This window comes from Falco rusticolus, chromosome 18, assembly GCF_015220075.1.
Source record: "Falco rusticolus isolate bFalRus1 chromosome 18, bFalRus1.pri, whole genome shotgun sequence".
Lineage (NCBI taxonomy): Eukaryota > Metazoa > Chordata > Aves > Falconiformes > Falconidae > Falco > Falco rusticolus.
Genome location: NC_051204.1, coordinates 927800 through 947574, shown reverse-complemented (window position 1 = coordinate 947574; position 19775 = coordinate 927800). Strand labels below are relative to the sequence as shown.

General features: G+C 43.9%; 2 protein-coding genes across 4 annotated transcripts in view; both read left to right on the top strand.

Annotated features, from left to right (window-relative positions):
* The window catches only part of KCNH6 (potassium voltage-gated channel subfamily H member 6), a 33846-nt gene extending 32307 nt beyond the window's left edge, over window positions 1-1539 (top strand). For all 3 annotated transcript variants that reach the window (XM_037411187.1, XM_037411188.1, XM_037411192.1), the window contains one exon: window positions 213-1539. In XM_037411187.1, coding sequence (XP_037267084.1) covers window positions 213-500 — 288 coding nt within the window. In that variant the 3' untranslated portion in view covers window positions 501-1539. The remainder of the gene's footprint in view (window positions 1-212) is intronic.
* A 1242-nt stretch (window positions 1540-2781) lies between these two features.
* DCAF7 (DDB1 and CUL4 associated factor 7) lies at window positions 2782-19775 on the top strand. Its single transcript, XM_037411130.1, has 7 exons — window positions 2782-3229; window positions 9425-9583; window positions 9993-10104; window positions 11167-11285; window positions 11907-12116; window positions 12725-12842; window positions 13382-19775. Exons 1-7 carry the CDS (start codon window positions 3092-3094, stop codon window positions 13552-13554), a joined length of 1029 nt encoding a protein of 342 aa, XP_037267027.1. The 5' UTR covers window positions 2782-3091; the 3' UTR covers window positions 13555-19775.

The following is a 19775-nucleotide window of genomic DNA, read 5'->3' as shown; positions in this document are numbered from 1 at the left end:
CCAGTGCATCGCTGATTTGGGGGCACAGCCTGCCATCTCCAGCACTACCAGGTTGCCCCATCAGTAGGGGAGGGAAGTGGGTTCCTCTGCTCTGAGGCTTCCTCAGGCAAAAAACAACATTTTGGGGCTTGGAGCCTGATAGGGTGAGGAGAGAGTATGGCTACTTTATTTTGCTTTTGCCATAATTCACCTGGTTCCTCCTTTCCCACCAGAGCCCGAGCTACACGGAGGTAGAAAAGTTCCACTTGAAATCCAGGGACTCCTTGTCAAGCGGGATGCACCCTGCTGTGGCATCTGATGAAACCATGACAGTCTACTCCGAGCAGGAGCATCATTCCCCACCTCCTCCAAACCCAGAGCCTCTCCACCAAAGGGTACCAAATACCCAAGGACTCTTGCGGGGCTCTCGTTTCCCTTCCCTCCCTGAGCACTTGGAGGCATCTTCTGAGCACCAGGACATTCAGAGACACCTCTCCGACCCAGTGCTTCCTGGAAGTTAGAGATGTGGGGGCTGCCAAGCACGTCAAGAGGAACCTCAGCTGTGAGCTCAGTCAGTTGATGTTGATTTTGACTGCAAGGGTAAGACGGAGGACAATGCCACTGGCTCAGGGTATAATTTATAGCTGTCTTCTACCACCGTGAAAGGAAGCGTAGAGTGGCTGGCTTCCAAGGTCAACGTTTTCCAGCGGTTCCCATAGAGTAGATTTCATTTGCACATTATAGTGAACCCAGAGCAGCTCTTTCTTACAGCCACCAACAAGCTGGCTAGGCCAAATGGCACCCACCACCTCTTCCTTGCCAAGGCTTCCTCTCAAGAACGGCACAAGCCAAGTGAGCCTCAGCGACCGGAGGAGAGCAAATCCATGGCTCGTAGCTGCACAGCCACTTTGCTGCCAGCTCTTTGGAGCAGGGACCATTACTTTGGTACTGGGCTTAGCCCAGCGGAGCCTGTGAGCATTACAGAAAGGGTAGTCACCAGAGGAGGAGGAGATCTCCACAGTGTGGTACTGGGGGGAGCTGCAGGTGGGAAGCCCAGGACAAGGACAGAAGCTATCCTTGTCCTACTTGACTGCCACTGGGAAACTAAGGGCCAACAGCCCCTGCCAATTCAGCACGCTTCAGCACGAGTCCTAGGGCACCAACTTCTCCAGCAAGGCTGATCGCGCCTTGCAAACCCCAACACACATCCCACAGCTCCCCAGATAAACCCACTGGTCACTGGCCTGGGCATAAAGCACAAAACTCAAAAGCACAATCCCGTAAAGCCCCAGCCTTTCCTCCCAGCTTTTCTCTTTTGATAAAGGTTTGATAGATGCTTCCTCCTCCCCAGCCCTTCCCCCAGCAGACTCCTCCAGCATCCCCCATAGGAGAAGCCCACTTAGCACTGCCGCCTTGCCGTTCGGTTAGATGCTGTGACAGTCCTAGGCCGCCTGCTCAAGTATTGTATCAAGCTCCCTTTGAGAGTAGTAAAACTGTGAGCATCTCTTTCTCTGGAGTTTTAGTGTACACTTTGCTAATAAATATGTTTTTGGCACCTAATGTGGATTACAGCTGTGTTTGTTGGGAGCACCTGTGAATTCATCCCTGGCAGCACAAAAGACAGGTGCCAGTCTGCAAAGAACCCTGAAAAGCCTGTGGTCAGAGCATAGCTGCTTCACGCAGGGAGTGTGGGGCTGACAGAGCCCCTGTGCAGGTCTTACAGCTCAAGGCGGGGGTCCAGGGGGGACTTTGCTGAGCAACGTCTTCCCAGTGGGATGCAGTTCAGGCTCCGCAGCAACGTGCAGGAGCTCAGGCTACAAGGCCAGCCTGCCGCTGTTCCCCCGCCCATCAGTCATCTCGCAGACGCACTGCAGGCAGAGGTTACACAGAGAGCTCCAAATGAGCACGGTGATACCCAAAGGCCATCCTCATCCCTCGCTGAAGGGGCCGCGGCTCCTGCACGAGGGCCAGCCCCCGACCGCTTGTAACGCACCCGCAGGGCCCCCAGAGCGGGGACAGGCCTCTGGCCTCAGCAGGGCCCAGCCGGCCTCTCCCCACCCGCTCTCGCTCCGTGGGGCTGCGGAGGGGCACAGACGCCCGGCAGGCCCTGCCCAGGCCCCAGGCAGGCCCAGGCCCCCAGAGGGGCTGTTTCTACCCCCCAGCCTGCAGAGGTTTCGGCCGGCAGGGGCCGGGATGCCGCGCCCCGCCCATACGGTGCCTCGGCCTGCAGAGCCGGGAGGCCCCGAGGTCCCCCCAGGACGTGCCCGCCCAGCCAGAGGGAGCCCGACTGCCCGCAGGGCTACAAGCCAGATGCCCACCCGCGCCCCTTCCCACAGTAGGGCACCAGACATACGCCAATGCTGCTGTAATAATATACCCCCGTAATTAAATTTCAGTTAATTAGAGACAGGTCCGGCCTCATCCGCCACTCGGCGGAGGCGGGACTCGAACGCGTGGTATCGCCCTGAGGCTGAAGTGCCTCCCGCCCGCCTCGGGCTGATGTGACTGGCATCGCTGCCAGCCAATCGATTATCAATAAGGGTTCAAGATCCCGCCTCGCGCCACTGCGACCCTTGGTAGCCAGTAAGATGTTGAGAACGAGCGCGGCCTCCCTCCGGGGCGGAGTCAAACGCAACGATAGGTTATCCCAGCCGGAGGGTGAGCGTCCGTTTGGAATGAAGGGAAAAGTGACCAATATCAGACCGAAGAGGGCCAAACTGACGGGTGAACTACCCAATAGACGCCTCAAACTCTAAGTGACAGGCAATGCAGGCAATCAGCACACAGTGGGCGGGATTCCCCGCGTGGCTTCCGTTCCCGTTGTGTGAGGGACTGAATCCCAAACGGCCTCCGCGCTGCTCCTGCTGCTGCCGGGGTCTGGAGCCGGGCCTGGGGGCGCGGCGCCGTACTGCGGCCTGCCCCGCTCCCCGCCACCCCTGCGGCCTCGCTGCGCCCCGGCCGGCCGCGCTGCCCCTCTCCCCTGGCCCGCCTCGCATCCCGCTCCCTTCGGTCGGGCCCATCCCTCCCCTCCGAGCCCAGCCCGGGCCGCTCCTCGGCCCCGCCCGCAGTCCCCCTTGGCCCCGCCGCTGCCCGGGGCCCCCTCGGCCGAGCCATGTCGCTGCACGGGAAGCGGAAGGAGATCTACAAGTATGAGGCGCCCTGGACCGTGTACGCCATGAACTGGAGCGTCCGGCCGGACAAGCGGTTCCGTCTGGCGCTGGGAAGCTTCGTGGAGGAGTATAACAACAAGGTGGGGGGCGGTGGGGCTGGGGCAGAGCGGGCGGCGGGGGGAAGGGGTCAGCCCTCGTCATCCCGGCGGCTCCTCGGCGCCGGGCACGGCCCCTGCGGTCGGTGTGGCGGGGGGTGTCCTGCCCTGCCCGGCGCTGGGAGCTGTGCAGCGCCTTCAGGCGGGCCCTGCCGTGCGGCTGCTGGCCTAGATACAGGCTGGGCTCTTCCCTGCGGGGCTGCCGGGGGCTGGGGGCGCCCCGGGTGCTGCTGCTGGCCCTGCCCGGCCGGGAAGGCCCTGTGGCTTGAGCCTACCTGGCTGTTGGTTTTTCCCCTATGAGGGAAAGTTTATGTCCAGGACTAAAGTTTGCGTGCATATTGGATGCCTGCGACTCTGTTGGAAATGTGCTGATTCTTCTGATTTCTTGCTGTGGAGGACTTTCGTGCGGTAACTTTTTTTCTGTGAGTATGTAAACCACTTTCACTGGTTCCTCAGTACCTTGACTCGGAGAACAAGGGTGTAATGAGGCATGAGATTATATTGTCAGTGTTTCCCTGCCAGATACAAGCGGAGAACCTTGCATTGGTAATAGAGCTTCCCCAAACGTGTGTGTAGTTATTTCTGAACAGCCTTCAATGTGCTGGTCTGGTATCGTGAATTCATACAGGTAAAAAAGAGATGCGGAAGTGGACGTAGTTTCAGAGCATCCAGAAATTTGTATGAAACTAAAGGTTTTGCAGATAGCATGTGTGCTTTGTAGCTATTAAACAAGCTGTTGAATGGAGATGGCAGAAAACGCTGTCAGAAAAGTTGGTGTTGGGAATTGGGCTTTGTGCAAGGATATAATGAGAGGGAGTGACGGTGAGGCAGGGATGACATCTCTTAATAGAAGTGCAGTAATTTAACCACTGTTGTGCACTTTGTAGTTCAGGCAGTATGAGTTGGCCGTGTGTGAGTTGTCTCCTTATGCTGGTGAGCACTGTGTTTGTTGTTCTGGGAGTACTGCTGGGGAAAGGCAGGTCCCAGAGCTTGAAAACTTATAATTTGTTTTAAGACCAACTTGAAAATGTTTTTGTAGTCTGTACTCTGAGAAGGTAAAGTTACAAGCTTGCAAACGGTTTTTTGTTTGGAAGTGGTGGAATTGGTTAATAAGGGGGTATATGTTTACATTGCCTTTACCTCCTTAAGTTTGGACCATTCCCTGGGGTTGCTCTTGATTACAGTGTGATCAGGTCTGCTTTTCAGTTCAGCCTTCAAGTGTGAAGCAGTTGAGTCAGCCCCTCTCTTCTCTACCCTTTACACTGACGCTTGTTACAGACAAAAATTGTATAGGACTGTGTAAATTAGTGCTGTCTGTAAACATTCCCCAGGGCTTCTCTTGATCTCTGATCTTCAGGAATAACTACTCTTTTGGTTTCAGTCTGTGTAAGCACCACATGCTATGAGATCTATGTGGTGTAAAGAGATGGAAACTAATTGTACGGAGAATGAGATGCCAGTCTGAGTGCTGCTGCCATAAAAATAAAGATGATGTATGATGGAAAATTAAACTTGTACAATAAATGCAGGGAAACATAACCTTCACTTTGCTGAGATGTTTTGCTGTGTCTCTGGTATTTCAGACTAACGTGGGTTTTTTGTTGGTGGGGTTTGTTGGTTGTGTGTGTGTGTGTGGTTTTCTAGTTCGGTGCTTTTTGTAGTGCTTTCAGTACAGCCTTCCTGTAGGAAGATGTTTAAGAGAGCAGTCTTTAGTCATTGCAAGTATTGTTACTGCTTAGAGTATTGGTGTTGGCCCTTTTACTCTGGGGACCAGAACAAGCTTGGGAGTGGTGGTTCATCTGCTATCTTTATGGTGTCTTACTATGACTCTTACACCTTTGAACCTTTTAGAGGATACTGAAACATTCAGGGAATAGCTTCCTGCTCCAGCTTGGGAACTCTTGGACAGATACTGTACAGTTGTGTTAGGTACACGCTAGTTGTAAACTCCTTCAATTCCATCTTCTGTCCATGTAAGTGGTATAACTGAAGGAACAAGGAGAACTGAAGTTGGCCTGTTTAAGTAGTCCATAACATTGTGCTGCAAAGGGTCTGGAGCAGTTGGTTTTATAGCCTGACTTCTGGAGTAAGCATAAATTTAAAGTTTTTACACAGCATGTGTGAAAGCTTTGTCCTCTGCATAATTTGCCCTTCACCGTTGAGATGTTTTATATTGCCAGTTTCTGACATCAAAATACACTTACAGGTACCAGTGGCACTAATTAAAAGGATAATGAAAACTCATTTTCATTTCAACTTTCTCTTTGTACTCAAAATCTTGAGAAGTTCCTGACAAGCTCCAGTGTTTCTGTTCCTGATGTTGCAGTGGTTTATTCCAAATAACTGGTTTGCATCCTTACCCGTAATATGCTTAAAAAAAAAAAAAAAAAAAAAAGTCGGGAATAGCAATTCTAGCTTTCTTAAATTCTAACCAAATAGGTGAATATACCTTTTCCTTATTACTCTTCTGGTTTAGGGTTTCTTTTAAAAAGGTGCCTTTAAAAAGACTTTGTGCACCAAGTGTTTGTTGCAGCTGAAGTCCTCACTGTGAGGGAATTACAGTGAAAGAAAGAGGAGAGATTCCTGTCTTGTTTGAATCTGTGATTTTATATTTCTGTAGTAATTACCAGAACTTGAAGTACCTATGATTTACATATATAAAATGGCTGTTTAAGCCTCTGTTTTGTGGGATACTCAAACCTATTGACTGCCAAACCCTAATTTAGTGCTATCCCAAATCCCCAGACACTTCTAACCTCTGTCAGCCCCCGCGCTAACAGGCTGTATAGCATGCCAGAAAGCTACTTGCTGAGAACTGTTTGAATCCCAGAGGAGTTCTGTTTCAGCTTGTACACCTGTGCTGGTCAGAGTACTGGTACAAAAAGAGAGATGACTTGCTCCAGTTGGAAGAACTGAAATAATTTGAGGTAGTGTTTCCTGGAGTACTTGGGTTGGGAAACTGCTGTCAGCCTTTATAATGTCTCGGGGATCACTGGCGTAACAGGAGGGAACAGAGGTGTTCATAAACCTCACTGTTAACACGGTCCTGCTGTTAACAGGCTCCTGACTGTGGCTTCATGGATCAGGAATGATACGTGGAAAACATCAGGAAAGGCTGATGTTGGGATCTACCTGCCAGACAAAACGGGAGTCCAGTTTAGAAAGCAGCAGAGGGTGGTGCTGTACTCTGCTCGCTTCTGTCACTGGAGCAGCCTGGCAGATTATGACCACGTGCTTCCCAGCTTGCCACCTTTTCCTGAACAGTGCCTCGAATCGGAGAGCGTTCAGGGCTGTTGGTTTATCAGAGGGTCATTTTTTTTTCTGTAAGGTTTAGAGTTGCAAAATAAAAAATTGATTGCATGTTGCAAATTAATTGGTGCAGAGAGATCTTTCTGATTGTACATGACCATAAAATAATTGCAAAATGTCATTCTTAGTAATTGCTAATTAGGTTAAAGGGATATAGGGGTTTTTAAAAAAAGTACTGTGAACTTTGCTGTTCCTCAAAGCATGCAAGAAGAAGTAAGCTGTTACCAATTTCTGCTTTATTTAATTCTGGGTCTGAATCTTTTGGATTACTTTGGAAGAGAGATGTAATTTTTTAGAAGTTAAGGAACACTGGTGAAAGGCATTTCTTGACTCAGATGCACTATTGCAATTAAGCCTTATGTTGCTGAAGGCTTGGATTATGATAGGGAAATCCACATCCAATTTTAGCATATCTTGATGTATTGGAGAAACAAATACATGTTTAGCATTCCTAGCCACCGTCATAGCATAATTGCAAAACTAACGCAGATTGAACACACTGGTCTTCATTTCCCCACTGGAACGAGTTACAGGTGGATGTAGAATGGTTCAAATTGTGTCCAGACTGACAGTTACTTTCCCATTAGCATCACCTCAGTCTTCCCTGGCCTGCACTTCAGGCACTCTGGGCAGTGGCTGGCAGCGGCAGCAAATATTGTCTCACCTGCAGGAGGGAGACATGGGGCTCTAATATAATCAGCATCCTGAAAATAATTCCAGCGTTCCATCCCCTTATGTTCAGCCTGCACAAGAGGATGAATGGAGGGATTCTGTAATCACTGTATGTGATCAAGTCCGAAGAGAAGAGTCATACCTTTGACTATGCTGAGCTAGGAAAGAATAGAGCTTCTCAAGCAGTATTTTCTGCTTCTGCTCCTGTCTCTGGGCAGACCAGTGCCTCCTGCTCGGGGTTATCGCAGGCTGCTGCTGGGTCTGACAGTCGGTGTCAGACACCTGATCTTCAGCAGTTGCCAGGAGCTCTAGTGTTGCTAATGCAATTCTTGTTCTCTAACCTGGCTTGCACCAAAAAAATGTCAGAGATCACAAAGATAGTGGGTTGCTACATAGTCACTGCTTTTTCTTCAGATCTGAGGAAGGGTTAAATACAAAAATGCAGCGCAGGAATATATAAATTCACACCAATAAAAGTGGGCTCTTAGCTGTTTGAGATTTGCTTCTGGTTATGAGTATGTTGATTGCTTTATGTTGGCTTAATACACTCATATTGAGCTGAAAACAGCATAAGCAAAGGAGAAGAAATGATTAGAGGTCATTTGTCTTCTGATTCTGACCTTGCCACAAGATTTTCTATCACCAAGGACAATTTGCTTCCTTTGTAAAATCCGCTTAGTATTTCTGATCCCTAAAGGAGCTATTTGTCAATCACTTCAGAAGACTGGGAGATTCTTGACTGATTCATACTAGAGTGTGAAGTATAATAAGAAGTAGCTGTAATACGGCGAGTGCCAGGCAAATACGCTGTTTTTGCATACTTGGATATGTCTTTTAGGGTTTGTTATGGGGTGAAAAGGATGGATCTTCTCATTGTGGCGGGGCGCAAGGTTTGCATTTGTTAAGAGCATCTCTAAATGGGTTCATAACTGCTTATGTTGCAGTTTAATATTCACTGAAGCATTTGTTGGTTTTCTCTTGTGCGGAAAAAACCACAGTGGATTTCTAATCTGGTTCAGATGTGTAGTTTATTAACTAAACTGCTTATCCCAGAATATTTAGGATTTTTCCAGATAAACATCTTAGGAAAAAGTCCATTAAGCTACTGTTTCCAGGAGGAAGCTCCTGTGGGGAAAGTACTAGGAAGTTCCTACTGTGAGCAGCTTACAAATAATTGTAGTGAGCTGTCCTCATAATGTTTGTGTTTGACCAGCATGTAACACAGTGGGGCTTTCATCCTGTTTAGGTCTTGCAGTCACTGCTGGATTAAACACATCCTCCCAGCACCATATTGTTCTCTGAACACTTTCTGACATGTCAATATTTTTCTAATAACATAATGTCTGGGACTTGAAGCATTACTTCAGGTGGTGTCATGACCAAGCTATGTGAAGATAGTTTCTTGTTTGCTCTGTCTTGCATCACACTCACAACTGGGCGAGTTAGCCCTTCCCACTGTCACGTTACTGTGCAAAAAAACTAATTTGGAATTCGGTTACCCAGAATCTTTCAGCAGGCCTCTTTCTTGGGCTTTTCACACAAAACATTTTAAGAATTATGTAAATATTTTAGCTTTCCTATTCTTCTTTTAAGTCTGAATTCTATTTTACTTTCCAACTCTGTGATGTGATTAATCTGTATCTCAATTTTGTGCAGTTGTGACAGAATGTTTTAGGTAATGTGATGCTGAAAAGAGTTTGATAGCTAGTTGACATGATCTGTCACAATCTGCAGGGTCATGGCCAAGAATTCCATGATATGGGCTTTAATTGTGGGTGGTTGTTGTGCAGACTACAGCTTGTCCTGCTCTCTGAAGATGACATTGTCAGCATCAGTTCAGTTAAAGATTAGTTGGAATAATGTTTGTGCAGTTTAAGTATGATTTAAACTAGGCTTTGCAGTGTGGAAAAGAGAAGGGTGGTCTTTAATCCTTTAGGACTGGATTTCAGTTCATTTGAGATCATCTCTTCAAAGTAAAGCACTGTGGTGATTATATATACTTCACTTTGCTTACATGCCCCAGCTAGGAAGCAAAGCTTTAACGATTTCTCGTTCCATTCACATGATGGTTCTTTTATTTTGTCCTTGAGGTTACAGTAGGTGTCCTTCTGAAATACACTCAGTCCTAATGCTTTTGTTATACATTAGTATTTTGATAAAACGCTTTTTTTTGGTTTCTTACCAAATGGCTTCTTACAGGTGCAGCTTGTTGGTTTGGATGAAGAGAGCTCAGAATTCATTTGCAGAAACACCTTTGATCACCCCTACCCTACCACAAAGCTTATGTGGATCCCAGACACCAAGGGAGTGTATCCAGACCTGTTGGCAACCAGTGGTGACTATCTGCGAGTGTGGAGAGTGAGTAAACCCTCCCTAGAAAAAGATGAACCATGATATTTATTGTGTTGCATGCTGATCTCATTTTCACTCCAGATTTTTTGAAGTGAGATACTTTCAGGGAGTCTTGCCCTTGCTCTACAGTGTGGGGGTTAAGACATAAAATCAAGTCAGAGTACTTGATAATTTGTTTTCTTAACTGCAATAATGTGACTAAAGACAAAGACTGTAGGAGAAGCCGAATTTTCATGGTAGTTGCTATTTCAGTCACCTTATTAAAGATAGAGATGGTGATTGTGTTTTCCAGAGCTTTAGGATGTGAAGCTGCGAGGAGAGGAACCCAGGATTAACACCTTAAGTTTTGGAAGTGCAGGGGGAACAAGACATGTGATGTTGCTATTTTAAGTCAGATGTTTCACTTTTTCTAAAGGTGGGTGAAACAGAGACCCGGCTGGAGTGTTTGCTGAACAATAACAAGAACTCTGATTTCTGTGCTCCGCTAACATCATTTGACTGGAATGAAGTGGATCCTTACCTTCTAGGTGAGACTGACAAAATGACTCGTTTTCAGTATGGAAAAGATAACGTGTTTGAATTTAGTCTGGTGGAGTCTGGGCTGTGACTGACTGCTGTGTCGTTGCGTGCCCACTGGGTAATCTGATAACCAGTGGACAAACTTCTACATTATAGAAATTGCCATTCTATTAGATTATAAATAAAATAAAAAAAAAATACTGAGAAGCTTATGGAAACTATTTTTTGCATGGAAAGGTGCCATGTCCAGTACAGAGTGGGTCACTTAAGCTGGGCTAGGGATGTTCTGTATTTGCAGATAGGGAGTCTCAGCCTTCAGGACCGGTGAGCTGTTGTTGTAGTCCGAAGTGATCATGTAACTGAACTCCTGTGACTTATTTCAGTGTGTTCTGGAGTGCATAGAAAACTGTGTACCAAGCTTTGTCTTTTGTGAAGCCATTTCAGCAGCAGTAGCAAAGCCAGGAACCCTTAATTCAGTTGGAGTAGGGAGCTGAATGCTTAAGGTTTAGTTATAGCCTGTGGGACAAATTGTGAATCCAAGATGACTGATCCAGCAGAGGTTTGTTTCCCAGAAGAGTACAGCCATTTATGTCAGGGAGATTTGCCCAGAGATTAACGATGATAATATGTCTTAGTAAATGTTTACTACATGATTTATTTTTTGTGTTGCATCTCTCATATCTTTAGAGCTTTACTGCTAGCCCCACATTCAGTCCACAGGAATAATCAATTAATAATACACTATCGCAACAGTATGATTGAATTTTGGTTTTGACATGCACATGAGACTTCCAGGGTGGGAAGGTTCATCTCAGAGTTGTGTCAGGCTTCTGAATAAATTGAAGTAGACATGAGCTATTTACACTTTATTCCTGTGTGGAAGACTATTTCTGAGCTAAAAGGTTTGGGTCATTTAAATGCATGGTAGAGTGTTAGCTGTTTGACATTCTTGATTTTAATTGTATGCTGTTCTTGTAGCTATTTTGATCTGTAGATGTTGGGGAATATTAATCCAGTAAGTGATTAAATAATTTGTGATAATTTTGCTAACAGAAGTGGTTTTGTTTCAGGTACCTCTAGTATTGACACAACCTGCACTATTTGGGGTCTGGAGACAGGACAGGTTCTGGGAAGAGTAAACCTGGTCTCTGGCCATGTGAAGACCCAGCTTATTGCACATGACAAAGAGGTGACCTGTTTTTTGATTGTTTATGTTGCATATTTTTTAAGCAGTAGAAAAGGAACAGAACTCTTTTTTTTTTTTCCTTGAAAAATCTAATGATCCAAAAAAGTAATTTATTTACAATTAAGATAAACTGTTTCGAGTACCAAACTAATTAAAACTACATTATTGGCTATCAGAACTACCCAGTTTATTCATCATAGAATCTGGACTTAAATATGCTTGTTTTGCTAGATTATGCTGCAGAATATTTTAGGAAAATGAGGTAAAATGCCAAACCGGAATTGAAATCAACTACATATCAAAGGCAATAAACAACTTGCAGGGTTCTTTTGTTTTAACATAAGATTACTTTTCGGCAATTAATATTAAAAAAAAAAAAATCTCAGTTGGGGAAATTGATATGTTTAGTTTCAGTGAGTGATCCTATAATGATGTAATCCTTTATTTTTTTCTCCTTTTTGGCAAGTGTGATAACTAAAAACTTGCTAGGAACATCAAGTATTTGACAGAATGTGTTGCAACTACATCTGCTATCCAGATGTAAAACCCATTTTACAGGGAATTAGGAGGCAGTGTGCTCTCTAAAACTAAGGCTGTTTTTCCCTCTGTCCTGTTGCTGAGCAGGTGTATGACATAGCGTTTAGCCGCGCAGGTGGTGGGAGAGATATGTTTGCTTCAGTTGGTGCAGATGGCTCAGTGAGGATGTTTGATCTCCGTCATCTGGAACACAGCACCATAATTTATGAGGACCCACAGCACCATCCGTTGCTTCGTCTCTGCTGGAATAAGCAGGATCCCAACTATCTTGCTACAATGGCCATGGACGGCATGGAGGTAAGGCTGCAGCTCATCTTCTGTAGGTACTAATGGTTGTGATTATTTTGGGAGGTGGCTTGGAACTGATTAGTAGTCAGTTCTTTAAGGAGGCAGTGTCGGTACCTGAACTGGAATACGATTAAGGACAAATTTTTAGTATGCTAGCTTCATTAGGATTTAAAGAAATAACTTTGGCATTATAAACTTGAAAATCTCTGTAGCTCGTATATATTGCAGCTGATTTTTAAGAGGGGTCTGTGAGCCAGCTGGGCAGTAGTTTTCGTACAAAATCTTAACTGCAAGCGTTTTAGTCATCTTGCTCTTTCTTGGTTCAGCACACAAGGCAGTGTATCTTAGTCTGTCACCTGTGCTGCTTCAGGGAAGCACAATCCATTTGCCCTTGCAGCATAACTCACAAGCCCTCCCTGTGAGGTCTGACTCCTTTTGAGATACAGCGCATTGACCAGGTAGAAAGCTATTCTTTGAGAACAGTGTTTGCTTGCCAACTGCGTCTTTTAGGAAAGGCCTGAATTTTATAGCCTTAGCTCAAAATATTTGGTTTTCTGAAGAAACAAATAAAAAAAGGCAGGTTATTAATTTAGTTGGTTTTTGTTTTGTTCCTGAAGGTTGTGATTCTAGATGTCAGAGTTCCCTGCACTCCTGTTGCCAGGTTAAACAACCACAGAGCATGTGTAAATGGAATTGCTTGGGCACCGCATTCTTCCTGCCATATTTGTACAGCAGGTAAGTGCAATCCATCCCGATCTAGCTGCCTTGGTGAATCTCTGAGAGTCTTTCACTGCGTTTGGAGACAGAGGATCTTGCAAAACTTTATGCAGTTCTCTGCCTGCCTTTTGCTAATAAATACCTGTGGTTTAGAAGCCCTTTATTAGTGACTTCCCTAAAATTTTTGTGGAAGTAGACATCTACTAGAACTTACTGTGTGGAAGCAGTGAGCCCAGTGCCCAAGCTATGCATCTGCTTTGGCTAGGGTATATTGTTTTAATGCTCCTTAGTTTTTTGCAATCTAGTTATTAAGACGGTTTCAAATGGTGTGAGTTCCACTGATGATTTGTTTTTCAGTTTTGTGCCGGATAATGTATAATGATCCAAGTTTATTTTGTTGGAGCATAGTTGTATCATTGTATCTCTGGCTTGAGTACTCATCTGGATGGCAGCAGCCATATCCTATCTAGCTTCTTGGACTATATGCCTGTTAGTAGCCATGTATGGGGATCTCGTTATACTTTGATTCTACCTCCAACTTTCTCTTCCATTTGCAGCGGATGACCATCAGGCTCTCATCTGGGATATCCAGCAAATGCCTCGTGCCATTGAGGACCCTATCTTGGCCTATACAGCAGAGGGAGAAATCAACAATGTACAGTGGGCATCAACTCAGCCAGACTGGATAGCTATCTGCTACAACAACTGCCTGGAGATTTTGAGAGTGTAACATGACTGCTTCATGCCACACTGAGGCAGGGCTGTATAATTTCCCCTCCCCTCTAAAGTAAGAACAACACAAGTCAAGTGGCCAGTATCTGTTGTTGCTTTGCATCTACTGTTACAAGAAACTGTTACAAGAATCAATGGCAGGTGTCTCCTGTCGCTCCAAGACTCTAAAATGCAGAGACGTACTGAGCCTCTTGGACCTTCTGAGTTCTGGTTTCCTTTATTATTTTTTTCCCCCTCAGTAAAAGTTCTGTATATTTGTTTGTTGACTGTATTAATAAGCTTGCAGGCTTTTAAGTTGCTGCATATGTCCATGTGTTTGTCGGCCAGCTGAGGCAGCACATCAACTAGTTTAATAGATGCAGGTGCAAAACAAGGTAGGGGAAAAAGACACTGATGTTAACAGCCACCTTGACAGGAATCTTTATCATTCCTGTTGTTGCTGCCTCTAAACTGTTTAAACGTTTGTATGGGTTTTATATATTGGGCTAACTTTCTATTGAGTAAGGTTTTTCTCCCTAATTCTTACTTTTGATATGTGATCCACTTCCATATGCCCAAAGCAGGATCTGTTTGTTGATACAAATCACAGTAACACTGCAGGCTCCCTGGCGGTAAAGGCCTGCCAGAATTAACTGTTGCCTTGGCTCTCGAAACCTGGTTACCTGGGCAGAATTTTCTGGTGCTGTGAAGTACAAGTACTTGTTGTACAATTTCTTTACACTTTTCTGATGCTAGAGGCAGTTGTTACTATGGTAGGCCTTATTTTTAAATTATAACTGAATTTGTGTGTATCCTGCAGTTGTGTTAGCTAACAGAATGGTTATAGGTTTCTGAAAGAAAATACGTGCATGACTTAAGCTCCCAGGAGATAAACAACAACTGAAAAAATGGGATTTGTAACAAATTTGGCATTGAAACTTCCAATCAAATTATTTCCCCTCAGAAGACTTACTATCTAAATCAAAATTAAATGGTTTCACACTTTGTAGCTTGCTTGATTAGCAAATAATATGAGCAAGATTTTGTGGTTAGCCTGTACCTTGGAACTTCTTTGCATTTGGCCTGTGTTCCTGGGAGTTCTTGAAAGGAATGCAAAGCAATATTTTTTTTTTTCCAGAGTGTATGTGCTTTGTACTGTCAGGTCTTGTTGAATGAGCAAGATGAGTTGGAAAAGCTGGTCCGCTATCCAAATGAAAGCTGTTTATCTGAAAGAAATTATTCCCTAATGCAATGCACAAAGATGGATTTAAAAGGAAAGAAACCGCACCACTGAGGATAAGGTTTGGCACTTGTCGTCTTCATATCTTTTGGGGATGTGCCCAAGGGCTTCTGTTTCCGTTTTGGATAGCGGATTGCCCTATGATAATACTTGTCAATCAAAGCTGAGCAGATTAGGCAAGATAAAAATCTCTGTTGAAGTCTTAATATAACATAGCTACTCGGATGAATGCTCCGCTGTACTCTCCCGATGAAGACGTGACAACCATAGCTGGTCTGTAAGGGTATACCAGCTGAGTTTTGATGTAAATGTCAGAAACTATCAAGATTGTCTTTCCACTTAATGAGTGTTCACCTGCAACTGGAGGCAGCTTTATAAATAGTAGGACACTGGCAAACTCGAATCTTGTCAGTTTATGCAGGAAAGGCAAGTTGGGAAAGCAATTTCTGTGAAACAGTGCAGCTGACACTGAAAGCACTGTCAAATACAGACAGAACCTGAGGAGTTTTGTCATTCTGGATATATGGAAATACTCTTCTACAGGCTGCTTCTCAATGTGGAGCTCAGAAAAGCAGTGCCTTCCGAATTTGATAGGAATTCATTAGGGACAGCTTTAGTCCATCGCTCCTTTTAATATCAGAGAACCAAGAGACTCTTAACGCGGTTCAGGCTCGTGTTTTGTCAGTCATATTCTGTGTTCAGTTGTGGGATTTTTGACGGAAAGCTTGATTTCTCTTGAAGGTCGGTTTTTCCTATTAGCAGCAGCGCTGAGAGTAGTGTGTTCCACAAACAGATTTCATCTAGATGTCAGAACAGCATTAGCCAAACTATTAGGTTATCACTTTTTACAATAGCACTTCATCTTAAATCGGAAAATACTTATGCAGAATGAAGTGAAAATTAGGATTTTCATAGCAGAAGCATACAGTGGCATTCACAGCTTTATAGAAGTTGTATAGAAGGCGTGACTAAAAGATGAATGCATCTCTTGCATTAGCTTAAAAATGCATCTTTTGCAACTGTGGAATTGTGCTTTAAAAGAGACATAAGATAATTCAGTTGGAAGTGAAGTCACTAGAAGACTCCATAGGCTATACTAAATGGCAAATACAGTTTATTTCTAGAGGAATACAATCTCTTACACTAAGATGATGAGAAGAGAGCATGTATAAAGGGACTAACAGCCTGAATAGTCAGGTAGCTTTTGCTACTGTTGGAAAACAATCCTGTTATGAACCTGAATAGGATCCGGTGTCAGTTCTTCCATCCGTAAAACTGCTTGGTTGTGGAATTGGGTGCTCATTCCAAACTCATCAAAAGCAAGTGAAAGAAACTTGTAGGCTCCAGTGGATTCTAAATAAAGCCTATATCCTGTTTGTTTAGCCAGTTGGGGTTCCTTCTGGATCTACAACATATTGCTTTGGGCATAAATCCATTGTCATTCTTCATCTGAAATTACATTTTAAATCACCAGAGGCTGTTTTGGAACAGGGAAATGCTATCTAAAATAGCTTCTTTTCAAAGAAGTCACTTGAAAGGTTAATGACTGAAAAGACATGAAAATCCTCCTGGGTGAGATGTTCTGTAGTGCAAATGGCACTTCCATATAGAGAAGGAAGGAAGAGACTTTGGTGCCCTTTTGCCAGCACCTGCTGACACAGCGGCAGGGAGCTAACAGTTTACTTGCTGGTTCAAGTTTATTTGACAGATAAAATAAAACCCTGAGACTTGCCACTGCAGCCCATGAATCAGAAGCTAGCTCATCACATTTCACCTGCTGAACATGCAGTTACGTTGGGTGTGAAGCCCCCGTAAGCATGGTCTTTCCCAAAGCTTATGAAGGTAAATACTTTGATATTTGAATTCAGTTATTTTGTGCTTATTGCACAAACACAGGATGCAGAGCAACTGTTTTCAAATGCATCATGTTCCTTGAGTATAAAGAGACATTAAGGGAAAAGTGAGCTTCAGTGAGGTTAGCAAAGCAGCAAATATTGTGCTGTTGTTGGTACAGGCAAGACTGATTCTGGGACAGAAAAAAATTTCTCTCACTTAAGTAGTTCTGTATCACTTCTCCAGTCGATTAATTCAAGATACTAAGCTATTGTTTGGTTGTTATGTTGTGTTTAAACCAAGCTTTCTGTAGATGCCTACTATCATGTGGAGAACCTGTTGCTAGTGTATTGTCTCTCAACCAGGAGATCTTGATCATGTAAAAGTTAGTAGTGAGGTAAAAACCTACAGAAGATAAGTTGGGTGTCAATTTAGTGTGTAGTATGCCAACTCTGTTAATTGTCGAAGTGAAATGGGCTATGGTAAGTTGCATCTTTGGGAATTGTACTTCTGTGTGCCGGGATCTAAAAAGCAAGGATTTGAGTGCTTTGACAATCTATTTAGAAAGAAAGCACCGTGGTTTCAAAGAATGGTATGGAAGGAGACTTATAATACAGGTTGTTCCTTATGGAACCTTGAAATGTACTTAACGGGGGAGGCATTGCCTCTCATAAGTCAAAGTTAATGATCCTTTCAAAACCCAGCTGTAATTACTCTCCTGAATGTTCTGGATAATAGTAAAAAGGTCTATTTTTGCCTGGTGTTGCAGTGAGAAAGCTGCATCAGCCTCAATTGTAGATCACTGCCTGCCAGAGACTAGGTGAGGGGAGGAGTCTGATATATTGGAATTCAGATGCTCTTGTGCTTGTAAATGAAGAAAGCTGAGTGTGTCTGTTTTGTTCTCTTGCAGATGGCACTTTAACAAATATATTTTTGGTGAGATAGGAGGAGAGTCATCTTTTCCTCAGCCCTTTTATGGTAGGCATTTGTCTGTGTTTTGTATAACATGTTTAATACAACTCACCAAAATGCTAAACTGGCTGTGGTTGTCAATACCTAGTGAACCCTCCCCTGTTTCTACTGAACACCAAAAATGTGAGCACTTGACAATACCATTAATGTTAAACTGAAGCTCTGTATTCTGAGACTGACACAATCGTGCAAGGCCAGCCCAAGTAAGGTAGTGCTGCTTGTCACCCAGGGAGTGAGTCCCTTTTGCTTAGAAGCTTGGTGGTGTTCGGGAATCGTCTTTTCTACCATCTCAGCATGATGGCAGTAGGGGCAGGTTGGTTGTGTAAAGTTGTAGCTGGATTCTTTGGGTAACTTACTTTTGTGACAGGAAAAAAATGCAGCTGCTGTCTGTAAATTCACACAACCTAAATTCATTAACTTACCAGTTCCTTACGTTAGTAGTGGTTTAACTCTTTCAGGACATACTGAAAAGGATGAATGGCAGCAAGGATAAGCTCTTGGCTCGATACATTGCACGCTTACAGTTCCATCAAAGTACTGAAGGGTTTAGTTTTCCCATTGCCGGTTAGCAAAATGGTCATACCACCTCAAATCCACACTGTTATCCTGTCAGTTAAGACAAGTTCTCTCTGATAAGTGTTTCCTGCTTTCTGCTGTCAGAGCAGGCCTGTATTTATTGTACAGCGGACATTAAAAGGTGTCCAAAATTAGTTCTGGATTGGGCAAGGTACTGTCAACTACATCCCCGTTTCTCTTGATCTTTGCAGAGAATCCAGGGGATAAATTGTATATGGCACTTAAAAGAGCACTTTCTCATGCTTCCTTAGAGATGCAGCTGTATTTCCCTCTGCTTACCCAAGAAAAGCCAGAAACATCTCATTCTCAAGGATATTGAGAGGAGTTTAGCTTGTCCCTGGCTCCTTTTGGTTTTTTAGGAAGAGATCTCCAGAACTTTCGATCAGCACCTTTCACCAGCACTAAAGAACAGTAATTAAAAATGCAACTAAATACCAGTCACTGTATGCTCATCTAGTGATTCATGGCAGACTCCAGGAGCAAAGGTATTTGTGAGACCGGCTTGCTGCTGCCTGATTTCAAGTAACTGTCTGCCCTGTATCTCGGTGGCCTTTTGTGAAGCCTCTGATACTCAGCATCGAGCTAGAATTTCCATAATCATAAATAATAATAAAAAATATCTATGTGGCTTCCATTAAGTTTATTTCTTTTCAGAATATCCTAACAAAATGAAGAAATAAGCTATTTCCTGAAAAAATGTTGTGGCCATGAGTAGGTGTAAGCCTGTGTTACAGCTCTCATCCCTTGGAGTTGGCTTTCCTGTTTGCAAGATGTTTGACTCGCAAGCCCCCTCTGTTAAGAGACGAGGATCGGTCTGTCGAATCCGAACAAAGGCAGAAATGCAAGAATCAGTGAATGCAAGAGTCCTAGTACAGCTGAGAAGCGATGTGTTGCTTTTTTTGACAACCTGGTAAATATGAATTATGAAATTACTATTTAAAAGGAACCTTTTTTTAAAAAAAAACCTTGGGTTGCTAGCCGTGTAAAATGTAATTTAAATCTGTTGCGCCGAAGCATTTTTCTTACCAATAGTCAAGTAGATGTTTACTTTTATGTGTGTTTTCCCTTCTGCTCTTCCCATTCACAGTCCCGTTGTGGTAATTTCCTGAAGGTGTAATCTTTGTAGCATGATTGTACAAACATCCATATAAGATTCCTGACTTCCTGTTCTCACTAAAATATGTTAAAGCAATAGTAGTTTTACTTCTGTCCTTTTTTTCTCCACCTTCCATATTGAGATTTGCAACTTCACTACTATACTGTCCTAGAGGAATCCTAGTATCCTGCTATTCAACAGACTTATGCTGTTGACATGGATAACTGCAGTGTCCCTATATTCCTTTATTTTTATGGAGAAAATACAAAAGGTTTTGTTACAATGGATTTTAACACCTGAGTCATGGAACCATATTGTTGAAACTCTGTAAATTTTAAGGCAATTTTCTGAAATCGCTTGAAAGTGGAATGTTGCATCCTTTTATGCTATTTCCTGCTTCCTATGTAGTTTTATTCAGATTTTTTAACCTTCTTTCTAAGTTTCAGCCTCCTGTGTATTAGGTACAGTATTTTCTGCCTTTCATACTTTGTAATAAAAATGGAACATTTGTAGATTGACTGCA

What these genes read in the sequence shown, in the direction of transcription:
- DCAF7 (XM_037411130.1), top strand. Translation starts at nt 3,092, where the DNA reads ATGTCGCTGCACGGGAAGCGGAAGGAGATCTACAAGTATGAGGCGCCC. An exon ending in TTATTGCACATGACAAAGAG is followed by an intron (nt 11,286 to 11,906) that starts GTGACCTGTTTT and finishes GTTGCTGAGCAG; the next exon opens with GTGTATGACATAGCGTTTAG. An exon ending in CTGCCATATTTGTACAGCAG is followed by an intron (nt 12,843 to 13,381) that starts GTAAGTGCAATC and finishes TTCCATTTGCAG; the next exon opens with CGGATGACCATCAGGCTCTC.